General features: G+C 40.8%; 3 protein-coding genes across 4 annotated transcripts; 2 read left to right on the top strand and 1 right to left on the bottom strand.

The window, feature by feature from the left end:
* Window positions 1-1,904: 1,904 nt before the first annotated feature.
* On the bottom strand, window positions 1,905-5,296 carry LOC149010115 (Pentatricopeptide repeat (PPR) superfamily protein). The gene has a single exon (XM_089162220.1). It carries the CDS (start codon window positions 5,205-5,207, stop codon window positions 2,913-2,915), a length of 2,295 nt encoding a protein of 764 aa, XP_089018346.1. The 5' UTR covers window positions 5,208-5,296; the 3' UTR covers window positions 1,905-2,912.
* A 26-nt stretch (window positions 5,297-5,322) lies between these two features.
* LOC149010114 (uncharacterized) lies at window positions 5,323-20,382 on the top strand. The gene is made up of 6 exons (XM_089162221.1): window positions 5,323-5,733; window positions 6,104-6,179; window positions 11,646-11,776; window positions 11,888-11,958; window positions 12,101-12,182; window positions 19,944-20,382. Exons 1-6 carry the CDS (start codon window positions 5,413-5,415, stop codon window positions 19,962-19,964), a joined length of 702 nt encoding a protein of 233 aa, XP_089018347.1. The 5' UTR covers window positions 5,323-5,412; the 3' UTR covers window positions 19,965-20,382.
* A 1,529-nt stretch (window positions 20,383-21,911) lies between these two features.
* On the top strand, window positions 21,912-25,794 carry LOC149010113 (malate dehydrogenase, chloroplastic-like). 2 transcript variants are annotated; one of them, XM_089161935.1, is made up of 2 exons: window positions 21,912-22,071; window positions 24,241-25,794. In XM_089161935.1, the coding sequence occupies exon 2, from the start codon at window positions 24,249-24,251 to the stop codon at window positions 25,482-25,484; it is 1,236 nt and encodes a 411-aa protein (XP_089018061.1). In that variant the 5' UTR covers window positions 21,912-22,071; window positions 24,241-24,248; the 3' UTR covers window positions 25,485-25,794. The 2 variants fall into 2 exon arrangements, with proteins under 2 accessions (XP_089018061.1, XP_089018060.1); XM_089161934.1 differs by having other exon boundaries at window positions 21,913-22,071; window positions 24,228-25,794.
* Window positions 25,795-25,807: the final 13 nt, after the last annotated feature.

Raw genomic sequence — 25,807 nt, 5'->3', positions numbered from 1 at the left:
TCTTTTTTTTTTTCTTTTGTTAATTTGATCAAACAACTCAAAAAACACGTACCACTTGATTTCAAAATGCAATTTAAATTGATACATCTTGGTTGAAGAAGATGAAGAGTCGATTCTCTCTCATTTCTTTTTTTTTTTTTAGCGTTTAAATTAAAGAATCGAAGTTAATTAAGGGTGTTTTGGGTCATAAATATAACATCAATTCAAAGTAATTTAGCCATTTAGGGTGTACACTAAAAATATGTTTTCAGCCAAGGGTAGTTTGGGGTTTTATGAAGATATTTAACAGTAAAAGTTAAATTTAACTGAAAAAATTAATAGAATGGAGGTGCTTGATATTTTGATATAAAAAATGGGAGGTAAGTGACATTATACAACTAAGAAGGGGTCTAAGTATTATTTAACCAGTGGTGGTTGAGGGTAATGGAGGTGAAGGGAGTGGGAGTTGTCTTATAGAGGGAAGGGTGAATATAGTTTAGGGTAGAATAATAATTTCATAATAGGTTTTAAAATAAATTAATTAAGTGAGGGTAAAAACATAAATGAAATAAACAGAAAGCTAAAGCGTAAAGTGTGGAGGGGGTTTTTATAAAGTTTTGGTCTTCAGGTACCCGTTTTATAGTCGAAACAAAGGAGGTTTATGTAAAAATTCATTTTATTATTATTTAAAAAAATAATTTAGTGTCACCTCTTTCTTGAGTTACCATTAATATTAATGGCTCCCGAAAAAGAATTAGAATATTAGGTTGAGTTTTTGTATGAAAAAGACAAAAGTATCTATTCATTAATGTGAAGTGTCAATTATATCCTTTTAATTAAAAGAACTAATGAAAAAGAACACGAAATCAACTTGCTGAGAATTTGATCAATTAGATTATTGCCATAGTGTAACTTGGTTTTAGGATTAATACTATTTACATTTGCATTTTCATCTTCAATTCAATGAGTTGGTTATTTGAATCTAAAGTATGTAACTGATTATTCACATCATTGGAGGGGCATTTTGACCCTTTAAAAAATTATGTTATTGACAAGGTATCTAACCTAATATTTTGATTCATTTTGAGATGGCATCAATATTAGAACTGGTAATTCATATTCTTTTCCCTCTTTTCATTGCATGGCAGGGGTTACACATCAGTCTCTGCAAGCTGCCTAGGCAACTCTACGCAAGGGATGTGCATGAAATTGCATGTCAAGGTCAGCAGGGCCATCCACTGTGTGCCAAACACCATGTTGCATCGCTAAGGATTGCAATCAGTGAAGATTACTTGGCATCAAAAGCTCAAAATTGTGGTGGGGCACTTCTGTGTTGAGACATGATGGGGGATCAACTGATTGCCCTAACCTTATGAAGAGCAAAAATGTCACCCATGTTGATGCTTTCATAGTTCTACATTGGTGAGATTTCAGTAGAACATCTGCAATCAAAAGTTAATAACTGCATAATATGCCGTAGAACTTACATTTTGCAGCATGATAACTCCACTGAAGCATCAGTGATGGCACATACTCATTATAGGAAGCACTAGTTAGTAAAAGCATCTTATTACTGAGATACAGCTAAAGAAAGTTTCTAAAGCAGGAGACATCAGGTTCAAGGTTACTGCAATTACGAATCTCACAGTATAAAATGAGACAGTAAAGGACGCCAGCTTTTAGCAACAACCATTCATGTAAAATAACCTCCATCTCAGCGTGCGTTGGTGCTACCATCGGCAACAATTGGGCCTAGGTAAATGCTTTTAATGTAATATAGTAATGGACCAGGTGCCACTGTGGAAACTACTGCAAGCTTGAACAGCTTGAAATAATATCAAATCATAACAAAGCAGCAAATAGAAAAGCAAGAGGAATAAATGAACTGAACCTTACCCTCACATAGTCTACACAGACGTTTGAAAATGAAATTACAGGTATGAATATGACATGAATAAGCAAATTATACTTTAAAATGATGGTAACACTTAATAACACTGACAACATTGGGACTTAAAGAAGAAGCTTTGGAATCCCAGAACAGTCCAAAATGTATGCAAAAGTATAGCAAAATGAATCTCAACATTAGATTTGATAACATAATCATATCTTCAAACTAAGCTGATTGCTATTAGGAGTCAACCGTATTTGTCTGACGGGGCCAATGGGTAATACACATCATAATTATTCTCATCACGGAACTTTCATTTGGTATGTCCATAAATATAATCTCCAATCATACCAACCCTCTCAAGCTCTATGGATTGGCAAAGTAGCAGGTTCCAATCCCCACAGGAATGAGGCGTTTTAAGAATGCAATGGTCTTGAACTGCCACTGCCTCCATATACATGTGTGATGTGCCCATGTGTTGCTTATCAGTCACATAATTCAGCTCTTTGTCCTTGGGATCACCAAATCATCGGAGTAGCCACACGCTCAGACAAAGTTATGGATCAACCTGGATACAAAAGTGATCCTGCGCAGGCATGCCTTCTGAAAGAGCACACCTGATTAAGTTATGCAATATAGATTCAAGTCTAGAGCCACAGAGTAGTCAGCCACACTTTGACTGCTGACTTCATGCCCAGCAGCTCACAGTTAAGGACAATCAGTGCACGTTACTGAACAGTATGGCACTAGCAGGCAGTTATCTTCAAAATAAGGGGCTGAATTTTGGTTGAGTATTAGGATCCTGTGAGTTCCCTTTGTCTGCGCACTGCTGATATGCAGTAAATTCTAGCGGTGAGTGTACCGTCCTTGTAAATGCCAAAATCATCCCATTTCCGCCCAGGAATGATGGCTTTCTTTACCATTGCACTGGTGTGAACTGGCGACTAATGGAACCCTTCCTAAAAATGAGCTGCCACATGGAACATTCCTTGATCATCTCACTTTGATTTCCTCATATCATGATTATCATAGCTCACTTCAATCACCAATAATCTCTGCAGGAACACTCACCATCCTTAAAACAGTGAAACCGGTTATTATCTCTCACAACTATCTCCCTTCTCTCCAACTTCGAGATCATCTTAATGGCAAAATGACAATCCCTGCAAACCCTTAAGTTCTTCACAACTCTAATTGTTGCCCCCACTTCGAAAACCAGAAGCCCAAATGCAATGGCCAGCTTCTCACTATGAGTCCCCACCATTTCTTCTTTTTCTTCCTCCTCAATATCTCTCAGAACACAGCTCTTATCAGCTACATACCCAGCAGCCCTCATCTTCTTTCCCAGTTCTTCCAGTATCCTGTATATCTCCCTGGACCGTTCATGTGACCGATCTCCAACAATAAATCGGTGCGCCTTGCCAGCAAACTCAACCCAACTCCACCCTGTCGTCTTCATCACTCCCCTAGCTCTCATTGCCTCCCTAACCTTCTCTACATCTCTCCACTTTCCCAGTGCTGCATAAATGTTTGAAAGCAGGACATAATTCCCAGAGTTCTCAGGTTCAAGTTCAAAAAGTTTGTGTGCAGCAAACTCCCCAAGATCCACTCGTTTGTGTATACAACTGGCATTCAAAAGAGCCCCGAACACCCCTGCATGTGGTTTTATTGGCATTATGTCTACAAACTTCTTTGCTTTGTCTAACTTGCCTGCTCGACCTAGCAGATCAATGATGCAGGCATAGTGATCTGCTTCTGGGCTTCTGATCAAATAAAAAACCCGAAGGCCTTGTTCTGATAGTCCAGCATGACTACATGCTGTTAAGACACCAATAAATGTTACTCGGTCTGGTTCTATCCCTTCGTCTTTCATCTTCAAGAACAATTTGATGACCTCATGTCCACTGCCATGAGCTGCAAACCCAGTGATCAATGAATTGTAGGAAACTACATCTCTTTCTGGCATTTGCTGAAAAATCCTCTTAGCATCTTCCATGCTCCCACATCTTGAGTACATAGAAATTAGGGAATTCCAACCTGAGATGCTCAAATTGATCTTGCTTTGGGTGACAAAGTTGACGACCCATTTGCCAAGTTCTAAAGCCCCGAGATGCCCACAAGCAGAAATCACACTTACCATTGTCACTTCATCTGGTTTTGAGTCTCCAATTGTTATCATTTCTTTGAAGAGCTCAACTGCTGTAGATGAATGCCCGTTCTGAGCATAGCCTGCAATCATTGAATTCCATGAGACAACATTCCTCTCTGGCATTTGAGAGAATAGTTCCCTGGCTGACACAAAATCACCATTCTTAGTGTATGCAGATATCATTGCATTCCATGAAACAGGATTCCTGTATGTTCCCATCTCATCGAATATCCTTCTTGCAATTCCTATAGACCCACATTTCGCATACATGTCAAGAAGTGCTGTTTTGACAAAAACATTCACATGGATCTTCCTTTGGTCAAGGGATCCCACTAGCAACTCTGCAAGTTCAGGGTCACCACGTGCAGAGCACAATGAAATAATGGTGACCCAGGTTGTCTCATCGGGTTGTACCCCTGCATCCACCATTTCTTGGAACAATCTTAGAGCTTCTTCCACAAACCCGTTATGTAAGTATCCCGAAAGCATTGCATTCCATGAGATCACGGTCTTCTCAGGCATTTGTTCAAAGAACTTCCGGGCCTTTACCATATCACCGTGCTTAGAGTAACCACTAACCATGGTAGTCCAAGAGACAACATTCTTCTCGGGCATTGAGTCAAACAACCGATGAGCTTCAGCTTTATGACCCCATTTCCAAAAGCCAGAGATTATCGAGTTCCAATCGGCAGCCATCTTATCAGGCATTTCCTCGAACAATTGATGAGCCACTTCAATCGGACCGTACTTGGCATACATATCCATTATGGCGTTCCTAACATAACGATCACAAGCATGACCCAACTTGAGAACATGAGCATGCAATGGAAAGGCTTCCTTTCCGGCTGATTTTATCAGAATTGGGTACACAAAAGCGTCGGGCTTCACATCCACATTGACACCGTCCAAGTGAAAGCGCTGCATTTGGAGGAAAAGAGAAAGGACATCTTCGTGGGCTCCCCATTGGGAGTAGCATTTGAGCATGTTGGTGAAGACGAAGACATTTGGACGGCGGCAGGAGTTAAAAAGAAGACGGGCGTAAGCCAATGGAGCACGGACGCGCGTGCAATGGGTAATAAGCGCAGCGATCCAGTAGTTGTGGTGATGGAGCGAATGGTGGATTATCTGCACATGGAGTTGCCTTAGTTGATTGAAATCGCCGATAACGACGGTGTGCAGGCGTGACATAAGATGCTTGCAGCAGGCTCAGCACCTGCAACTAACAATTGTTACGTTAACATTCAAACTAGATTTCATTAATGGTAATCTGGTTAATGATGGAGGGCAATCTAGTAAAATCAATCCCACTGCTTTTTCTTCTTTTCAGGCGAATGTATAAAATTGTCAAACCAAGGGAAGAGAACAGAACTCATTCTTTTCTGATAGAGGAAGAATGTTTATTACTCAATCTATCTCGAAATGGATTCGAAATCCGATGGTGGGTGTTGGAAATTGTTCAGGTTTCTATGTGTCTCTGAAGAACAGGTCGAACACACCTTGGCTTCAGATGCAGTTTCAGACGCAAATGAAGGCCTTCTCTTTGAGCAGCGGTAGCAGCAATGGGGGTCGAGATTTTCTGGTATTGTCGGACGAAGAGCTGATGAGCCAGTGCGAAATGGATACGTACAAATCTTCTGGTCCTGGTGGCCAGCACCGGAACAAGCGAGAAAGCGCAGTCCGCCTCAAGCACCTTCCCTCCGGGGTAATAGCTCAGGTCCGTTCTTTTCTTTCAAAATCAGACCTAAAGATTGAAAGAACAATTAGAAACAGAGGGATGAGGACTTGGACTGACACTGGATAGTAGACAAATAGTTTTGAATTTTATTTTGGTTACTATTGAGAGATTAAATACCGAATCAAAATAATGTCATCAATCCTGATGATTTTGAACCATCCATTGGCGTTTGTTTGCATCTTTTAAAAGGTTCAAACCCAATGTTCATCTTTATTTAAGTCAGTTGTTCTTACTTAAAATGATTACTTGGGTTAGCTTCATTCTCTGCATATGTTTCTGGACCCATTTCTTTTCATTGCAACGTTACTCAGTCATGTCGTAAGTTCAACTGGCTTTGTGTCTTGTGTAGGCTGCCGAGGATCGCTCACAACATAGGAACCGAGCATCAGCCTTGGCTCGTTTGCGCACTCTGTTAGCTCTTAAAGGTTCCCTCCAACTTTGGTTGCCTGCTGCATTTCTTTCCTCTCCCTTTACTTCTAAATCTATGAGAGGTGTGTGTGTTTGTGTCTTGATTATGGGATGTAAAGCAACCAAAGTAGCTCTTGATTTGGTGGTGTTATCAAGAACTCTCGTTGAAGTTTCACAGAGTTCTCTTTGGTGATCTCCCCTCTGCCCTCCTTTTCCCACTCCCTCCGCCCCATTGGTTTCCTTCTTAAAGAACATAGCGTTTGAATGAGAAAAATATAGTGGGAGACAAGGATTCAAATGGGGCACACCTATGAACCTAGTCCACTATAGAACAACCACACATTACCAGTACATCATGTCACTAGTTGCTGTATTGAATGAAATTTGGTTTACCGAAAGAAAAAAATATAATAACAGAAACACCTAGGTGAACATCAAGGTTCTTCAACTCTTAAAACTCTCAGCAATATGTCTCAGTATGTTGGGGTGATATCTTAGCCACAAAAGAAACAAAACCATGCAAACTCTAGTCTATCATCATGACGTGAAATAAGGTGATACCCAGAATATCAAATAGTTCTAGAAGTAGTAACTAGGCTTCTCAAATGGGTAAGATCTCCCAATTCCCCCCTCAGCCACCATCCACCTCTCCTTCCCCATCTGACTCTTTCTGCAACCCCCCATCTGCTTTCACCCTTTCCACAAATCCTCCTGAACCCAAACCTGCCATCCCTTGTTCCCTTGAGTCTCCCCCAAAAGCCTGGAGCTCCCTGTTTAACCCCTCCCTCTCGTGAGTCTCGCCTATCCCTCCTCTACCTTCCCACAGCTGCAACCTCTCCTTCATCCCGCCTGCGCCCACCCCAAACTCAGCCCCCCTGGTTCACTGCCCTTCGGAAGCCACTGCTGATAGCATAAAGCTCTAGAATCTTGCTGTGTATGGCCAATTTCTTCGCCCTTGCCCTCCCCTTGGCATTGTTAAAACCTCGCTGTCTAAGCAATGGCGCGCTCAAGATTCTTTGGAAACTCACCTGATCGACACAAATACTTTCCTTTTCAAATTTGCCTCTCCTTCTTGTAAAGCAAAAGCCATTGAAGGATCTTCGTGGTTTGTTGGTAAATCTTCAATCTTCATCAAGTCTTGGGAGCCTTCTAAGCCTCTCTGCAGGGTCGACTTCAATACTATTCCCCTGTGGATCAACCTCCCAGGACTCCCCTTGGACTACTGGAATCAAGACTGCCTCAGTAGAATAGGCTCAACAATTGGACGCCCCCTCTGCTCGGATTTGAAAACTTCAAAATTGGAGCGTCTTTCGTATGCTAGAATCTGCGTGGAAATCTCTGCAGCCAAGCCCCTTCCCCCTCATATCATCATCGAAGATGACAATGGGCTGCATTACAACCAAATCATAGCCTATGATTGATCCTTGAAAGGTGCAACGCCTGTGCCTCCTTCGGTCATGAAGAATCCTCCTGCAAATCAAGTTTCTCAAATGTCAACTCCTCTGATGGAATTTTGCCCAAACCGAACTCTTTGAATCCACGACTTTCCAGTGAAAATAGCTCTGCTCCGCTGCTTGAAGAAAAAATGGAAGAAAACCTCTCAAATACAGCTCAGATCCCTTGTTATCCTTGCCGACACATCTCCGACACCAGCTCCAATGAAAACTTACCGGAGAAACAAGAAAAAGAAAGAAAGGAAAAAAAAAAAATCAAGGATCTCCTGGTTTTGCTCCCCTAACTCCTCTGTCCTCCCGCATCGCCACCAAGCTTGACTGCTTCCTTGTCAATGAGTCCTGGCTCACCTCCTTCCCTGCATCCCATGCCTTTTTCTCCCCACCTAGCCTCTCTTACCACTCCCCCTGCATCCTCCGTATATTCGATCTCCCCTCCACTGGCCCCAAGCCATTCAAATTCTTCGACATGTGGACCTCTAGCCCCTCTTTCCTCCCTATAGTCATTGAGGCTTGGAATCAGCCGACCCACTGTAACTCTCTCCCCTTGATTGCTCTAGCCCACAAGCTCAGAAACACTAAGTTCGCTTTCTGATCCTGGACCTCTTCCACGTTTGGAATCATCTCCTTCTAAGTCACCTCTTACCTTTCTAATCTCTCTAGGATCCAGCTCCTTCTTTATGGGGACCCCTTGAATCCCTCTCTCGCTGAGGAAGAGCATTCTCTCTCCCTTTCCTCTCAGGAGGAAAGCTTTCTTAGGCAAAAAGCGAGAATCAAATGGCTCGAACTTGGGGACGCAAACAATGCCTATTTCCACCGCTCCCTCAAAGGTCGTTTGAACTACAACTCCATTCCTGGTCTCCTGTCTAGGAATGGATCCTGGATCACTGATCTCCCTAGTACCAGGAATGAAGTTGTCTCTTTCTTTTCCAGTCTTCTTTCTCCATCTTCCCTCCCTCCTCGGCCCTCTCTCCCTCCCTCTCTTCTTAGCAAGTTCGTTTCTCCCTCTGATCTGGACTTCCTCCGATCTATCCCCTCCCCTGATGAGATCCTCATTGCCATCCACTCTCACAAAGCTAATCTGGCCCCTCGCCCTAATGGTTTTAGTATGGGTTTATTTTTGTCTTCCTAGGACTTCATTGTGGATGATCTCATCCACGCCATTCGGAGTTTCTTCTTAATCCTTCACAGCTCTCCTTCATCAACCAAACTTTCCTTTGTCTCATCCCTAAAAAGCCTGGCGCCTCTTCTCTTTCTGATTTTCACCCCATTTCCCTCTGCAATGTCATTTACAAGTTCATTTCCAAAATCCTTGCCAATCAAATCAAGAAGGTTATTCCTTCTCTGGTGAGCCCTAACCAATCTGCTTTCATCTCAGGTCAGAGCATCTCGGATAATATCCTCCTTCGTGCGGAAATTGTTCGAGGTATCGATAGATCTTCCCACTCCCCAGCTACCCTCCTAAAAGTGGACCTTCATAAGGACTTTGATTCAATCCGTTTGGATTTCATTAGCGAGGTCCTCTCTGCTATGGGATTCCCTCCGGCTTTTGTCCACTGGATTGAGATTTGTATCTCCACCCCTCGCTTCTCCATTATCACTAATGGCTCCCCTGCAGCTTCTTCCACTCCCGGGGTGGGAATCCGCCAGGGCTGTCCTCTCTCACCCTACTTATTCACCATGGCTCTTGAGGTCCTCTCCCATATCCTTCAATTTAATACAGGTCAATTCCTCATCTTTCCCATTCCCAAATGCAGATCCACAAACCTCACCCACCTCGCCTTTGCGGATGATCTCGTGATCTTCTCCAAAGCTGACCATCAATCCATTTCCACCATTCTCTCCTCCCTCTCCTTGTTTGAATCTCTTTCCGGCTTGTGTCAACCTCAACAAATCCACTCTCTTTCTCTCCGGTGTCTCGGATGCTACCTGAGCTTCTCTCCTGCAGCTCTCTGGGTTCAATCCTGGCTCCTTTCCTGTGACCTACCTTGGCCTCCCTCTTATTCCTGGTAGGCTTACCCGCCATCACTGCTCTCCTATGCTTGAACATATTAGGAAAAAACTTCAGCTCTGGAAAGGCAAGTTCCTATCCTTTGCTGTGAGAGTGGTGCTCATTCAATCTGTCCTCCAATTTTCTTACCTTTATTGGAGTGGCATCTTCTCTATCCCCAAATCCATTATTCAGTCCATGGAGTCCCTCTTCTGTGCCTTCCTCTTGAAAGGTCAAGAAGCTTCCTAATTCCTTCATCCCATCTCCTGGGCGGCTGTCTGTCTCCCCAAAGCTGAGGGTGGCCTTGGCATACGTCGTATCCTTGATGTTAACTTGGCCTGCCTCCTTAAGCTCATTTGGAAGATTGCTTCCAAGCATGACTCCATCTGGGTCTCCTGGGTTTATTCTTACATTCTCAAATAGGATTCTTTTTGGACTGCTTCCTGCCCCTCAAACTCTTCCTGGATTTGAAGGAAGACTCCTCCTTCGGCCCCGTGCTCTCTCCGCCATCTCTATCCAAGTCTTGGACAGTTCCTCCACCCTTTTCTGGCTTGACCCTTGGCATCCGTTGGGCATTCTTTTCAACCTTCTTGGTCCCCGTGCAGCCTATGAGACTCACATCCCTAAGACAACCACGCTAGACTCCATCTCTCCTGCAGGGCCTGGGCCCCTCTCCCCCACCCTAGTCTCACACATGTTTGGAATGCGCTCCCCTCGATCCTCAACCTATCCCAAGATACCACCATTTGGTCCCCTTTGCCTTACAAATCATTTACCACCTCCTCCGCTTGGAATCCTCTCTGCTTCCCCCATCCCCCTGTCCCGTGGTCCCATTTGGTTTGGTTCAAAGGCCACATTCCCCGTCATTCCTTCACCCTTTGGAGAGCTTTCAACCATGCTCTCCCTACCCAATCTTTCCTCATTAGCCGCCACATCCCCGCCAACCCTAACTGCACCCTTTGCTAGAGTGGTTCAGAGGACATTGACCACCTTTTCTTCTCCTGTCCCTTCTCCTGTCCCCTTTGGGATCGAGCTCTTGCTTCCATTTGACCCTGCTCAAGGCGCTCGCACGCGTTCGTTCGTGATTGGTATTGGATCCTGAGGAATTTTGCCGGTCACTCCATCTGCGACCGCCTTGGCAAGCTAGTCTTTAGTGCCGTCATCCATCACATTTGGTGGGAGCGCAACCTTAGAAGATGGACTCCCAAATCGCGATCCTTAGACATGATTTGGAAAGCCATCTTCTTTGATGTTTCTTCTAGATTGCTCTCCCTCCCCCCACCCCCCCTGCTGCTGACAGCCCCAAAATCAGGTTGATTGTTAGTTTTTGGGGTCTCAGCTGCTCTTTCCTCTCCCCCTCTTGAGCTCCCTGCTCTTCCCCCCCCCCCCCTCTTTTTTTCCTTCTTTCTTGTCTGCCCTTTTGTATTTTTCTCTTGTAGTGTTGCTTGTTGTTTAATATATTATTCATTCATCCAAAAAAAAAATGATCTCCCAATTGAGGGTGGGACACTTGGACTGGAATAACACATTCAAATTGCAGTCAGGTTTGGGATGAATCTTCAAGGCTTGCTTCAGTGAAGAAGTCTTCCATTTCTTTGTTTATCAGCTATGTTTTGTTCAGAGTTTTTTAATCACTGTGGAACCATATAAAGGTTTTTGCAATTGTTTATGATTCTTATTCTTAAATTTTGTCTTGGAAGTCTGTTGACTTACCTTTGCAATTTAGTATTCTTTGAATTATTTATCGGAAAAGGAAAAAAGATGGACTGGAAGAGGGCTAAATTTCTTTGTTAGTCATGAATTGAAAAAAGGAAGAGATCTTACTTATTTGATACTTCATCTGTTCCTCAATTATTAATAAATTGTTAGGAAAAATTCTTGGAGATGCATAATTTCTGGATACATCCACCTGAGATGAATGGATGTGAATAAATGAAGAACATATATCATAGTTATGCTCCTTATAACAGTGTATTTATTTTGTTTGTGAAATGAAAATGTGTTTTGCACTGATTGGTAGCATTTTTGTGCCTTTGAACTAGTCAGGAAACCAGTTGACTTGAATGGCTATAAACCTCCACTTGAGCTTCTTCAGATTCTTCCTGCAAAGTCAACTATGAGAGGACCAGACTGTGGCTCACAAATTGGACCAAATAATCCAAAATTTGTCTTGGTATTGCCCTATCATATTATGTATGCTAATTATCTCTCTAAAGTTTGTAAGCCTACAAGGATTGTAAATGAATATGATCTCGGTCTAATTTTTCATTTATTTCGGCTATAGGGAATGCAAGCTTTGTTGGACCTAATGTTTGCAGTTGATGGCTCTGTATCAGATGCAGCAAAGCTTTTGGGGTATAAAAAATTCCACTATTCGTTGGAGTTATAAAATATTTGATATAATACAGCAGGCATTCTGGTTCTTGCTTTAACTTGTTTTACCAGACCCTAACCCACTATCAATTAGAATCATTGCATTCTCTCTTGAATGGTGCAGGTTAAGCACTGGTGCATTATCACGTTTGATATTATCTGACGATTCTCTTAGAATGGCTGTAAATGAACTGAGGACATCCAAGGTATGCTTATATAGAATCAGGCAATGTTCAAAGTTCCTCATCTAAATCTTACTATAGTAATGTATGGATATCCTATTCATGTTTCATATGAAAGTTTTCAGTCCAGTTTTCCTTGTTTCGTAGTGTTGGGGTGAGTGATGCCATATACACTGTTTTATATAGCCATGTAGACTGTCTCTTTTCCCCTTCTCTCTTTCAGTTGAACAAAAAATGGATCATTAACATTGATAGAATTATTTTAAGAAAGATATGGTTGTCCAAGATGCGATATTTCAAATTCCGCTTAGATAGCTATTCTAAAATTTCTTATCCAGGAATAAAAGTGACTTGAGCATGATTCCTAAATAATCATTTTGTCATCCTCAACTCAATATTTTCTTTCTCAAGTGTTGTTGTCTTGTTGCCTTCATATGAACAGAAGATTCCCCAGAGTCAACTTAATATTGTTATCATATAGTGGAGAGAGCTACTCACTGAGCTATTTTAGTACTCTCTCGTACTTCTAGTTCTTTTGGTTCCTGACACTAATTACTGCTGTTGTGAGGAATATTGGATTAAGCATTGGAGAGTCCCCAAGGGACCTAGCTTCAGTTCTATATCCTGCTTTATCATGAGCTTCTTGCTTGCAAGTGATTCATCATGTGACCGCTCAATCTCCACAACAGATTTGAAAGAGAAAGGTGCAGGTTGTTTTTTTGGAGTGGTGTACTTGGAATAAGTCAGTGACAAGTTATTGCATTATGAAACAGAAAAATAAAATTGGGAATTAGGTTTGGAGAAATTAAAGCAAAGTAACACTCACATACAATTGGATTGAAGAGACATAATCTTGTGGAAAAATAAAGAATGATGACCTAGGCTTCTTTAGGGCTTCATTCATGTGCTGGTGCTTCTAAAACAATTCAATTCAGTTCATTTGCTATAATTCATGTCCTGCACCCACCCTACCCATAAAAGAAATAATCACACACAGAGACATCTGTAATGTCTCGTTTATTCTCTACCAAAGTTCCTTGTATTTTCTGGTGATGTCCTTTTTTCGATGACCTGGCAATATAGTGATGCAGCACAACCAGAAGTTACTGTTCACGCTACAGTAGCGTGAACAGTAACTTAGATGATAATTTTATATTTGGTGGGCCCCAAGTCCAGCTTGCATGGAAATAATTCAAAATTGGGCCCCATTAATTGGTATCAGAGCATGGTTTAGAGTGTCAGTACTGCTGGACTTTTAGGTTTCGAGTTGTTAGAATTGCTGGTTTTTAGTTTAGGTGTCTTTAGGTCAAACTGTGTATGGTAGTAACCCGAATTGGAAACAATATGACTGGTTCATCAAGTGCCCAATTGACCCCTGACCAATTGACTCAGCTGCTCCAACAAAATGGAGAGATCTTAAAGGCCATTCAAACAACTCAAGAGGAGTTAAATAACCAAAGGGCAGCACAGGCAGCCCAAGCCACCACCATTCAGGCCATAGAATGTAATGTTCGGACCCTTGCAACACGACTTACAGCCATAGAGGGACAGCAAGAGCAGCATGGACATAATACTCAAGCCAATGGACCTAAGAATGAAAACTACCAAGTGGACCTCCAAAACATTGACCACCGCTTCGAGGATCTTGATAGAACTGGGGATAATTTCCAAGGTAATGGAAGAGGTAGAGGTAGAGGTCATGGAGCACGTGGACATCTTGGTCCTATGCTTCATGCAACCTATGAGCATGACAATGACACCCATGATAGAGGGTTCGATATTAGGAGGATAGTCAAGGTAGAGGCCCTTTCTTATGATGGCCAAATAGATGCAAAAGTCTTACTAGATTGGATTAGACAAATGGACAGGTACTTTGATTTTTATAATATGTCGGAAGAGATTCGCTTTAGGTTTGCTAAGATTAAGCTTACCAGGGCTGCCCAAGATTTTTGGACAGAATTAGAGTACCAAGAGAACAATCTAGGACTTGAGCCAGTGACCACTTGGGTTGAGATGCAAGAAAGGCTTAAAAGGGAGTTCTTACCTATCACCTATAGGCTGAACTTGTTGAATGAAATGAATACCCTAAAGCAAGGGAAATTAACTGTGACTGAGTACATGGCCAAATTCAATGAACTTAAGATTAGAAGCCGTACTCGTGAGGATGTTGAGCAAACACTTTCTAGGTTTATTACTGGACTTAACTCAGATATCTGGTCACGACTTGCACCCTACTTAGTGCGAGATGTCCCTCAAGCCTTTAGGATTGCTCTAGAACTTGAGACATCCATGAAGACTTTTCCTTAAAAGAATAGCTTTCAACCTGGAGAATCTAGTTTCCGAAGGTCTACCCCTAACACTACCAATTTCCAAAGACCCCCTATTAATCCACAGCACCCAATTAATAACAAGGGTAAAGGCATTTTGGGAACTCCCCCATGAAAGCTGGCTAGCTCCAGTGTTTCAAATGCCAAGGATTTGGACATGTTGCTAGGGAATGCCCCAACAGAAATCTTTATGTTGGAGGGCAAGACCATATGGATTTAGATCAGGATGATGATCAGGAGCTTGAGTATGAAGACCATAGACCAGATGAAAACATATCTGATGAGGATCTTGATATGGTATATGGGTCTAAGCTTGGAGTTGTGCATTGTATGGTATCACAACTCAAAGATACTAATGAATGGCGATGGACTAATATTTTTATTACTATACTTGCCATCAAGGTAAGAACTGTCGAGTCGCCATAGATAGTGGTAGCTGCATGAATGTAATTGCTTAAAGTGTTGTTTCCAGAATGGGGCTCAAACTAGAGGCTCACCCCAAACCGTACAAGGTTGCTTGGGTCGATCAGTCTATTATCCCTGTAACCTTTAGGTGTTTAGTTCCCCTACATTTTGCTGGTTATGAGGACAGAATGTGGTGTGATGTCCTAGAGATGGATGTTGCTCACATCATTCTAGGGAGACGATGGTTATATGATAGGGATGTCACTACCTATAGGAAATCTAACATCTGTATCTTTGAATATAAAGGGAAAAAGATCCGATTGACCCCTACCGTCCCAAAAGAGTTTAAGGTTGTGGAGCATAAAGGCAGTATTATCAAACAAACTTGCTCTAAAACACTTGGCATACTAAATCAGCAAAAATTTGAAGTTGAGTGTAAAGAATCAGGAGTTGTTTATGCTCTAGTTGCCTCGCAAAGTAATTCAAATACACATCACACATCAGACAAATTTGTTAATAGAAGTCTGGGGAACTTGTTGCATTGTCTTATAGGAGAGTACCTTACCAGTTGGGACTGGGTCCTTACCCAAGCCAAGTTTGCCTATAATAGCTCTAAGAACCGAACCACTGGTCTGTCACCTTTTTTGAGGTTTGTCTAGGATACCAGCCCAAGGCTCCTATAGACCTTATTCCAGTTGTGTCCAATTCTAGGACTTCCCCATTAGCCGAGTCTTTTGCGTTGCACATATCTGATTTACATACAAGTATAAGACAACGAATAGCACTGAGTAATGACCAATATAAGTCCAAAGCTGATGTGCATCGACGACTGCAAGAGTTTCAAGAAGGAGATATGGTGATGGTTAGGATCAGACCGCAGTGTTTCACTAAAGGTAAAGCGAGCAAGCTACATGCTCGTAGTGTAGGACCATTCGAGATTCTGAAGAAAATAGGAGCTGATGCATATGTTCTTAATCTGCCAACTAACATAGGGATCAACAATATTTTCAATGTGGAGGACCTTGTCCCTTTCCATGGCACTCCTACTATTGCATCTTTCTATCCAGATGACACCCTTCCCTTTGTTTTTGATGACCCTGCTGGTAAGACCCCTTCACTCCCTACTACTTCAGTACCACCTAAATTTCACGATAGAGTTGAAACAATTGAAGAGATCCTTGATGAGAGAGTTACAACTACAAAAGAGGGAGGTTACAGAGAATTCCTAGCTAAGTGGCAGGGACATCCTGAGAACAACAGCACTTGGATCACGATGGCAGAGCTACAACGACTTGACCCAGACATGCTAGAGTACTACCAGAGCCTTTATTCACCGGAGGTGAATTCTTTAAAGTCGGGGAGAGTTGATGAGGACATCAATGAGCAGTTCCGAGTTTACCAGCGACGCCGACGTAGAGATCATCCCACGACAACATCTATGTGGATCGATGATGAGTTCGGAGGTTATCAGATTGCTAGGATCCTATGGTTCGATGAAAAACACTGCTCATAGGCAGTTTGTCATGTTATTTTCCTTAGTTTTAGTGGGTTGGGTAGTAGTTTACTATTGAAATATTTTAATTTCATGTTTGAGTCTTTATGGGTTGGGCCTAGAGTCTATTTTTGCCCAATTTTGAATTATTTTGAGTTTGGGTTATATTTACAACTTAAGATGGGGTTATTTTGAGAATTAAACATGTAGGGTTGTGAGGGATCAATTTTTTATTTAAACCTTGTATGAAATTCATTTTTGGTGAATCAATGAATGAAAAAAAGAATTAGAAAAGAAGCTCATGCTCTCTCTCTCTCTCTCTCTCTCTCCTGGCGGTACTAGTTCTTCCCCCTCTCTCCAGGTAAGCTCTCTTTCCTCCTTTTACCCTTGTTTCCCACTAGAAAAAATCCTATTGCTCTCTTCTACAAAGATCTACTCTTTTTTTTTTCAAAAAAAGACCTAGTTTCTTTCCTAGAAATCTTCTTCTTCCCCAAACCCCACGGTTGTTATAATTTTATTGCAGAAAAAAAAACCTTTGTTTTTTTTCTTCCCTCTTTCCCTTATACGGCAGTCTAGTTTTCTTTTGTTAGTCTCACTTCCCTTCTCTTTGGTTCTTTTCTTTCCCTCCCTCTATCTTATCACCTACTCTCATTCTTCAGATACACCATTACTTCAAAATATTTTTTTCTCCTTTCCTAGGATTCACTACTTCAAAATATTTTTTCTTTCTCTTATTTCTGTTCCTATATGCTTTCTAACCCCTGTTTTGCAGCCAGGATCAGTAGGTAACATTATCTCTCCTAAAATATTTCTTATTTATTCTTTGGCAGTAGTTTTGTTTAAAACAAAAACTTCCCAAAACTTCCTTGTTAGAAATCTGATATTGATTAGGACAGCTCTATTTTTCTTTAAGTTTCTTAATACCCTTGCATCCAATTTAGTGTTATGGTGCCAAGATCCCCATCCCCTTGTTTCCCTATTGATTCTTGTTTAGTTGTGCTTACCAGTAAGATTTATTGTGTTTATTTCTCTACTTTAGCTGTCTTACATGCATGATTAATCAGATTTCAAGTGCTGCAAATTCCTTTCTTTACTATCTGTCAAGAATAAGTGTTTAATTCTAAGAGTATAGTAACCCACTTTGTTGGTCCCCTAGTTTCTAGTTTTTTTCCTACATCAATTCTGGTATCAAAGCCCAAACCTGGATAGATCTCTTATTTATCTCATGGTTTGTTCAACCTTCTTTTCTCTCTTCCTTGTTTTCTTCTCCTCCTTGAGATTTTTCTATTCTTCATCCTTTCTTTATCGTCCCTAATTTCTATTCTCAGTAATTGTGAACAATGCTACAACAACCTATCAAATCCTTTTTTTTGTGGTGCCAATCGTGAGACAAATTTTTTCTATGAAACTCGAGGACGAGTTTTTTTTTTAAGAGAGGGAGAAATTGATGCAGCACAACCAGAAGTTACTATTCACGCTACAGTAGCGTGAACAGTAACATAGATGATAATTTCATATTTGGTGGGCCCCAAGTCCAGCTTGCATGGAAATAGATTCAAATTTGGTGGGCCCAAACTCCAGCTTGCAAGGAGATAAAATAGGAACTGTTTTTGTGGGAGTTCTAGTGATAATTTAGAATTTTTTTTTGGATGAATAACTAAATATATTAAAAAACCAGCAATATACACAAGAGCAAACTAAGGGAACTCAAAGAGCTCAGGGAGGGGATAAGAGGAGAGCTGAGCCCCAAAAACTAACAATTAACCTATTTCTGAGAGAATCAACCATAGGGGGGGGGAATAGATAACAATCTGGAAGAAATATCAAAATAGATGGCTCCCCAAATCAAGTCGAGAGAGCGGGATTTGGGAGTCCATCTTTTGATATTACGTTCCCACGAGAGATGGTGGATGGTGGCATCGAAAACTAGCTTGCCAATGCGATCGCAAATAGAGTGACCAGCAAAGTTTCTCAAGATCCAAACCCAATCACTGGCAAATCCATGAGATCGCCTCGAGCGAGGCCAAATGGAGGCAAGGACTCTATCCCATAAGGACCGGGAAAGGGGGCAGGAGAAAAAAAGGTGTTCAATGTCCTCTGAATCAGTCCAGCATAGGGAGCAGCTGGGGGTGGCAAGTCTATGGCGGCTAATAAGGAATGATTGGGTTGGAAGAGCTAGGTTGAGGGCTCTCCAAAGGGTGAGGGAGTGGCGGGGGATATAACCTTTAAACCAAACCAAATGGGACCAAGGGACAGGGGGATGGTGGGGACGAAGAAGGTTCCAGGCGGAGGATGTGGTGAAGGTTTTTGATGGAGAAGGGGTCCAGATGGTGGAGTCACGGAACTGGCTAAGGATAGGGGGGTAGGATTTAGAATTTTGTTATTTATTATTGGGATAATCATGTAATCAAAGTTTTTATTTGGGTAGGATATCTAGGATAAGTTTTAGTTAGTTTTAAATTCCTAAGAGTCCTAGTAGGATCAATCTTTTGTTAGTTTTAAATTACCAAGAGTCCTATTATAGTTGTTTTCGTATCAAGTATGTTTATTTTGTTATTTAAACACTTGTAATCAGCTTATTGAGCATGGAATAGAAAAAATGAATTGAAGCTTGAGCTTTGTGTGTTTGCAGCCCCCCCTTCTTCTCCTCTTCTCTTCTTCTTCTTATGAGTTTTCTTCTCCCTCTTCCCCTTCTTCAAGACTAATTCTTCTAAGATTTCCCTTCTTCCCCCTATCTTTTTTATCCTTCTTTCTTCTCTATTGTGTCCCCCATTATATAGCCTCCATCATTTTACAATGGCTTTCTATGCTTTTATGATTCATGTTTAATCTTCATGGAGTCCTTCATTGTGATCTATCCATTTTCTAGGAAAATTTCATGGTTTTAGCATTAATTGTTTATGATCTCAGTAGTTCTCTGTTAATCTCTCTTTCTTCTGGTTGGGGTTGAGGTTTCATGGAGACAAGTAACTGATTTTTTCCTTGTCATGGAGAACAGAATGCATCTTGCAGTGTGCAAATATAGGTTGAGAGATAAACCAAACCCTGCTTAGTTACAACCAAGTGCACGGCATGGTTAAGGATCTGAAACTATGCATGTTGCTAATCCAAGTGTATGCTAACCATCCGTTTGCAGTTTGATAAGATCTACAATTCAAATGACTCAAGATGGTTTTAAGTGCCTCTCTTTTTTCTTCCTTTTAAATCTTTTTTGGGTCCAGTGTGGGGAGGGGTAAAGGGTTTGGCCCAACTTACAGGGTTTTTATGCATTACCATTCCTTCCTTTGTGAACCCTATCCTTTTTCTAGTTAACAATGGAATAGTAAATGGACAAGATGGTGAAATTTTGTTTTATGCCCCCCCCCCCCCCCCTTTTTATTCTTTTTTCTCCTCCCTCCCTCACCGGTTCTGTTTATTTATAATCACCTTGAACTGCCCACCATGAAAATATTTATATCATTATGATCAGACTGCATTCTGCTAGAGAGGAATTCTACTCATTTTATCAAATGCATATAGTTTTAGAATAGATTCCAAATCTAACTCATTGGGTCCCTGCAGGGAATGAGGCCGCTTGTTTAAGATTCTTGAGAAGAGCAATGGCATCAGTGTCAGGTTCATGTATCATGTTTTCAATTTAGCTTGATCCTGGTACTAGCACACTCAACTTTGGATTGGGAGAGAAACAAAAAATTGGCCATTTTGTATTTTGTAAAGCTTTCTTTCTGCTTGACATAACTTTTAGTTTGTATAATTTGTCTCATTGAAAGGGAGCTGATTTTGAGAGGATGAAAGGGCCTCTTCCACCCCCCCCCCCCCCCTCTGTCTTCGTATGTGAGTGAGTGTGTGTGCTTGCTTGTTGTGTGAGATGGTTACAGAGAACAGGATGAAAAGCAGTTTGTACTTAATAATGTACAAATATGGATCAAACTGATTAGGTCCAATATAATAAGAGGAGTTCATATCCATTTCACTGGTCAAAGTTTCAGCCCAAAATTAGCAAGGGAAATTACTGGAAAATCATTTATTTTTTTTTTTTTTTTTTTTTTTTTTTTTTTTTTTTTTTTTTTTTTTTTTTGTTTGCTTGTTTTTGGCCCCCCGGACCCCTTTTTTGTTTTTGTCCCCGGTTCGCGCCCCGCGGCCTTTAAAAATCCATAGACTGACCACTTACACGGAATCTAGTGAAATTTCTGTGAAATCTTAGTGCTTACTTACACTGGCTTTTAACACCTGTTTTTTGGGTTAACCACTGGCTTTTAACACAGTGCTTCTGCTTGTTTGGAGCTGAAATTTTACCATTAAAACAGGTGTGAAAATATCTACCATACTTTCTTTCTTATTAACAAACCCATGAAACAACTAATACTGTTTTTAGAGACTAGGATATGCCATGGAATATGATCATCCAATGAGACAACTAGTAATTTATAGTGTTTATGTTATTATGTATAGAGATTAGGATATGCCATGGAATATGATCATCAATTGAGACAACTAGTAATTTATAACATATATGTTTATGTATTGATGGAATATGATGGATCGTATTAAAATGGATTAACAAAACCCCACCTGTTACTGAAGGAAATAGTTAATTTATCATGTGATAAATAAGTACTAAAAAGATTAAAAATGAGACACATGAGGATGATTCCCTTTTTTTATCTTTTAAAAGACATGGCAAACCAATATGAAGAGGATGATGTGCAGACACAAGAAAAACCAAAGTTATCTTTCTCATCATTTCCCAAGTAGGTATTACAAAGAATAAATTGCATGTGAACTGATTAGGAAATAATACAAATTAATTATAAATTAAGAAAACCGAACCAAATGTAATATAATTTTGATTGATTTATATTAAATTTGGGTAGTGGTGCCTATCTGGTCCATTGATTAGTTGTTCACTACATTTCTCGACCACACACTAAGAGGAGGACCATTTCTAATTTTTGATAAAAAAAAAAAATAAAAGGTAGATCTCAGTGGTCCCTTCTTAATGTAAGTGCGAAAGAACAAAAGTTTGAATCCAAGACTTTATTTGACTTAACATAAGAGGACCCTATCACTGTGTTAGAAGCACATCCATCTAAAAGCCTTGTTTAATTCCCGAGAGGTGGCTCAATTGGCAAAAGACCAACGCTTCTACATAAGAGGTCAGAGTTTGAATCTCCTCGAAGTTAGGGGCGAAGCCTCTTTCTATATTAATTATATAAAAGCTCCCATGAGATATAGTCGTGATGTGCCCAAGCTGCTCGGATGAACTTCAGATAAAAAAAAAAAAAAAAAAGGTTGATTTTGTCATTTTGATTTTGCCTGGTCGATATATAAACCGAAATTGCACCAAATAACAAAACCAAACCGATTCACACGCTTTTGTCGCTCCAACCCAGCTTTCTGACGGAAAAATGTTCTTCATCTGCCCAACCGCACAAGCAAACTTCTATGAAGCCGTCAGATTAGAATCAACTCGGAGCTCTAATCCGCACTGTTGCCTGGACTCTGAATAAGAATATGTCTCAATTATAAAATCCAAATTGTAATAAAAAGAGACTTGAAAAACCTTTTTGCCTCTCTGTCCCTTTTCTTCTTCGTGGAAAGTAGGAGCTGAAAGTTGAAAAAGCGAAGCGATATTCAAGCTCCGGCAAGGAGCAGGTGACCCTAGCAGCTGAGCGTAGATCAAATCCAGGTGAGAATAGAAACCCTGTAACTCTGTAAGCTTCATTTCTCATAAAATTTTCTTTTCCTTCCTCTGTTGCGAGTGCATACTGTATTTAGTTATTGTGTTTTTGACTTTTTTTGGATCGATTCAAGTAGAATCCGAACTCATTTCGTTTCATGATTTGGATTTTTATTTCGGGATTGAAATTTATGATTTACGTCTATTTATGCTTTGAGATCTAACTTTTGAGAGTTTCTCTTGAACTAGTGATGCCTCGAATGGTTGTTTTAACTTGAATAGGCTAAATTTAACGGAGATCAGTCCACTGACTATGCTTGATTGTTCATCAATTTTTTCGCACTTCTGAGATTACCGTTGTTTCCGTATCTTGGTATGCATCTGCTGTTCTACAAATCTGGACCAACTTGGAGATTTTCTTCGATGCCTAAATATTGCGTCACTATATGCTTTTACATGAAAGGGCCTTTTGTGGTTGTGATTGGTTTTTTTGCTAATCTTTGATATTAGAAGATTTACTACTCAACACTCGCATCTTATTTACATTTTTCTCGATTTTTCTTTTAAATTATTGTGTGGTAGGTAACACGGGGATTTCATTTCTAATTGGTTCCCTTTTTTTCCTTTTTAATTATTTTACCTCTTTCTTCTTTCTTTCTCTCTCCCTCTCTCCTTCTATCTCTCTCTTTTTCTTTTCTGTGTGTGTGTGTGCGCTCTACATTCTTTTAATGAGGTTTTTGTTTTTGAAGCCTTGATTCCGCCATTGATATAATAAATAACTTTGTGGTTCTTTTATCATTATTACTTATTATATCATTGTATTTTCACGAGTCCTCATTTTGACTTGTCGTGAATTTTAGGGTCCCTGATGTTTTAGTTCTTTATGGATGCCAAGATCTGGACAAATCTGGGTTCAGCTCAGACAATGTGGCAGTTCCCTGTTTAATTGCCCAATATGGACTGGCTGCAGCCCCAGATTTATGTCTATGGTCGATTGGTAACTGAATTGTCCACTCTGATTCATTTTTATTGAAATATCATATGTAATTTTCTTTGCTTTAGTACATATTTATACCCACCTGGTATTTTTGCCAAACATTATAAAACATAATCAGTACCAAATGAATGTATTTTATACATATAAAAACTGTAACGAAAGGGAAAAAAGAAAGGGGAAAGAAAAAAAAGCCCTTTAGAAATTTTGGCAAACCTAGTCTTCAGTGTTTTTGTATCTCAGTGAGTGAATCCTCCCATGACTCCAAGTAAAGGGAGGATAGAATGGACCTGGAATCCAAGTAACTTGCTTGGGTCCCAATGGTCACATTCCTCCTGATTTGAATCAGTGGCATCTTTGATTCCTCTAGGAATAGAATCAATATATGGATGGTAAGATGGCTGTAAAACCTCTTCTTTTTTCTTTTTTGGGGAAGGGTTGGTAAAGATTGCTGACCACCTTATTCACCTTTTTGGCATCTTCAATGAAACATTCTCTACTAAAGTTTCTGCCCTGTAATCATCTTAAGATCAATAGGCCTGCTGTAAACAATGAAAGCTGCCCTTAGTGAGTTGGTGGGGGTGTTTGCTCTGTTAACAGGGCTGGTCATATTCAATTTGTGCCTAATTGCCTTGTCCCTTGAGCGCGTGGAAATTGTAACTGTAAGTACTTAAAAATGTTGTGTATCTTTAATAGCCTCAGGGTTGGTGTATTATGTACAATACAGGGATCAAAATCCAGCTTTGGATCAGTCTCCCCATGATCAATGCACACTGGCCTAAACCAGCCTAGCAAACACAAGTTTGACTAAAGTGTGCTTCTTGTCTGGATTCTCTTTCTTGAGTACTATTATTTTTCCAATTCTGACTCATATCAACAAAATGCAGAAGGCTAGTCTACTTTATCTTTCTTACTGCAGAAGGCTAGTTTACTTTATCTTTCTTACTGCAGAAGGCTAGTCTACTTTTATCTTTCTTACTGCAGAAGGCTAGTCTACTTGGTATTTTGGTTTAAAAATAACAAAGCAGCATATAAAACATCTGTATCCTAGATCTCATTTCTTTAGTTAATTTGCTATCAACTTGCTAAATACCAGTTGTTTTCATCAGATGATTTAATTTTACTGTTTATCGTTGATACTCAAGAATTCTGTGTCTGTTTTTCATTGAAGTTTTACCCTTCAGAGTGCAAGATGGCAACAACAACAGCAGCTACTTTCTCCATTGGGTCAGTTACTGGTAACCAGCCAAGCCGAGTTTCAAAATTTAAGCCCCTCAGCATGAAGCTGAACTCTGCCAGTTCTCTTAGGAGTTTCAGTGGTCTCAAAGCTGCAACATCTGTAAGCTGTGAATCAGAGTCATCCTTCTTGGCCAAGGAAAGCAGTTCTGCTCTTCGAGGTTCATTTGCTCGAAGAGCCGTAGAACCAAACAAGAGAACAAGTACCTGTGTCCAACCACAGGCTTCTGCTTTTAAAGTGGCTATTCTTGGAGCTGCTGGTGGTATTGGCCAACCGCTTGCACTTCTGATCAAGATGTCGCCTTTGGTCTCGGATCTGCATCTTTATGATATTGCAAATGTTAAGGGAGTAGCAGCTGATCTAAGTCATTGCAATACCCCTTCACAAGTTAAGGACTTCACAGGTAACGGTGAATTGGCCGACTCTCTGAAAGGTGTAGATGTTGTTGTGATACCTGCTGGAGTTCCAAGAAAGCCGGGCATGACTCGTGATGACCTCTTCAAGATCAATGCCAACATAGTCAAAACCCTGGTTGAGGCTGTTGCAGATAACTGCCCAGATGCCTTCATCCACATCATCAGCAATCCAGTCAATTCTACAGTACCAATTGCAGCGGAAGTGTTGAAGCAGAAGGGTGTTTTTAATCCAAAGAAGCTCTTTGGTGTTACCACTCTGGATGTTGTTAGGGCAAACACATTCGTTGCACAGAAGAAGAACCTGAAGCTCATTGATGTGGATGTCCCAGTTGTTGGGGGACATGCTGGGATTACTATTCTTCCCTTGCTTTCAAAGACAAAACCATCTGTTACTTTCACAGATGAAGAAGTAGAGGAGCTGACCGTGAGGATCCAGAATGCTGGGACTGAAGTAGTAGAGGCAAAGGCCGGGGCAGGATCTGCAACTCTATCTATGGCATATGCAGCAGCCAGATTTGTTGAATCTTCTCTTCGTGCCCTGGATGGAGATTCAGATGTCTATGAGTGCGCATTCGTCCAGTCAGATCTGACAGAGCTGCCTTTCTTTGCATCAAGGATAAAGCTTGGAAAGGCAGGTGTTGAAGCTCTGATATCTAGTGATCTTAATGGGTTGAGTGAATATGAGGCAAAGGCTCTAGAGGCGCTTAAACCAGAACTCAAGTCCAGTATCGAGAAAGGTGTAGGATTTGCACAGAAGCAACCGGCGATGGCTTGAGTTAGATGTCTGGAGTTGTGGAGCTTGAACTTAGGAGGTAAAGGTACTAGCGTTTGAATAACAAGAGGGAGTAAGAGAGGAGTGCTTTGGGCAAACCAATTGCGTAAGTGTTTTTCATTGGTGTTCATTGAAATACTTTCTCCTGTAGCGGGGATTTTAGTATGATGAACTGTAGTTCTGAGATAAATTTTGATTGTTTTGAAGAACGTTGTGGTTCAGCTGGAGAGCTAGCTGGAGAGCTAGGTTGAGTAGGTTATAGCGTGTAATAGTTTTAGCTCCAAAACTTTGTGGGGCTTCTCCACACTTAATACACCCTCTGATGC

The sequence above is a fragment of the Hakea prostrata genome, chromosome 7, assembly GCF_041222555.1.
Source record: "Hakea prostrata isolate BN-2017 chromosome 7, UWA_Hpros_2, whole genome shotgun sequence".
Lineage (NCBI taxonomy): Eukaryota > Viridiplantae > Streptophyta > Magnoliopsida > Proteales > Proteaceae > Hakea > Hakea prostrata.
The sequence above is the reverse complement of the archived record's forward strand: the minus strand, read 5'-3'. Positions and strand labels throughout refer to the sequence as shown.

What these genes read in the sequence shown, in the direction of transcription:
- LOC149010114 (XM_089162221.1), top strand. Translation starts at nt 5,413, where the DNA reads ATGTTTATTACTCAATCTATCTCGAAATGGATTCGAAATCCGATGGTG. An exon ending in ATAATCCAAAATTTGTCTTG is followed by an intron (nt 11,777 to 11,887) that starts GTATTGCCCTAT and finishes TTTCGGCTATAG; the next exon opens with GGAATGCAAGCTTTGTTGGA. An exon ending in GATGCAGCAAAGCTTTTGGG is followed by an intron (nt 11,959 to 12,100) that starts GTATAAAAAATT and finishes TGAATGGTGCAG; the next exon opens with GTTAAGCACTGGTGCATTAT.
- LOC149010115 (XM_089162220.1), bottom strand. Translation starts at nt 5,207, where the DNA reads ATGTCACGCCTGCACACCGTCGTTATCGGCGATTTCAATCAACTAAGG.
- LOC149010113 (XM_089161935.1), top strand. Translation starts at nt 24,249, where the DNA reads ATGGCAACAACAACAGCAGCTACTTTCTCCATTGGGTCAGTTACTGGT.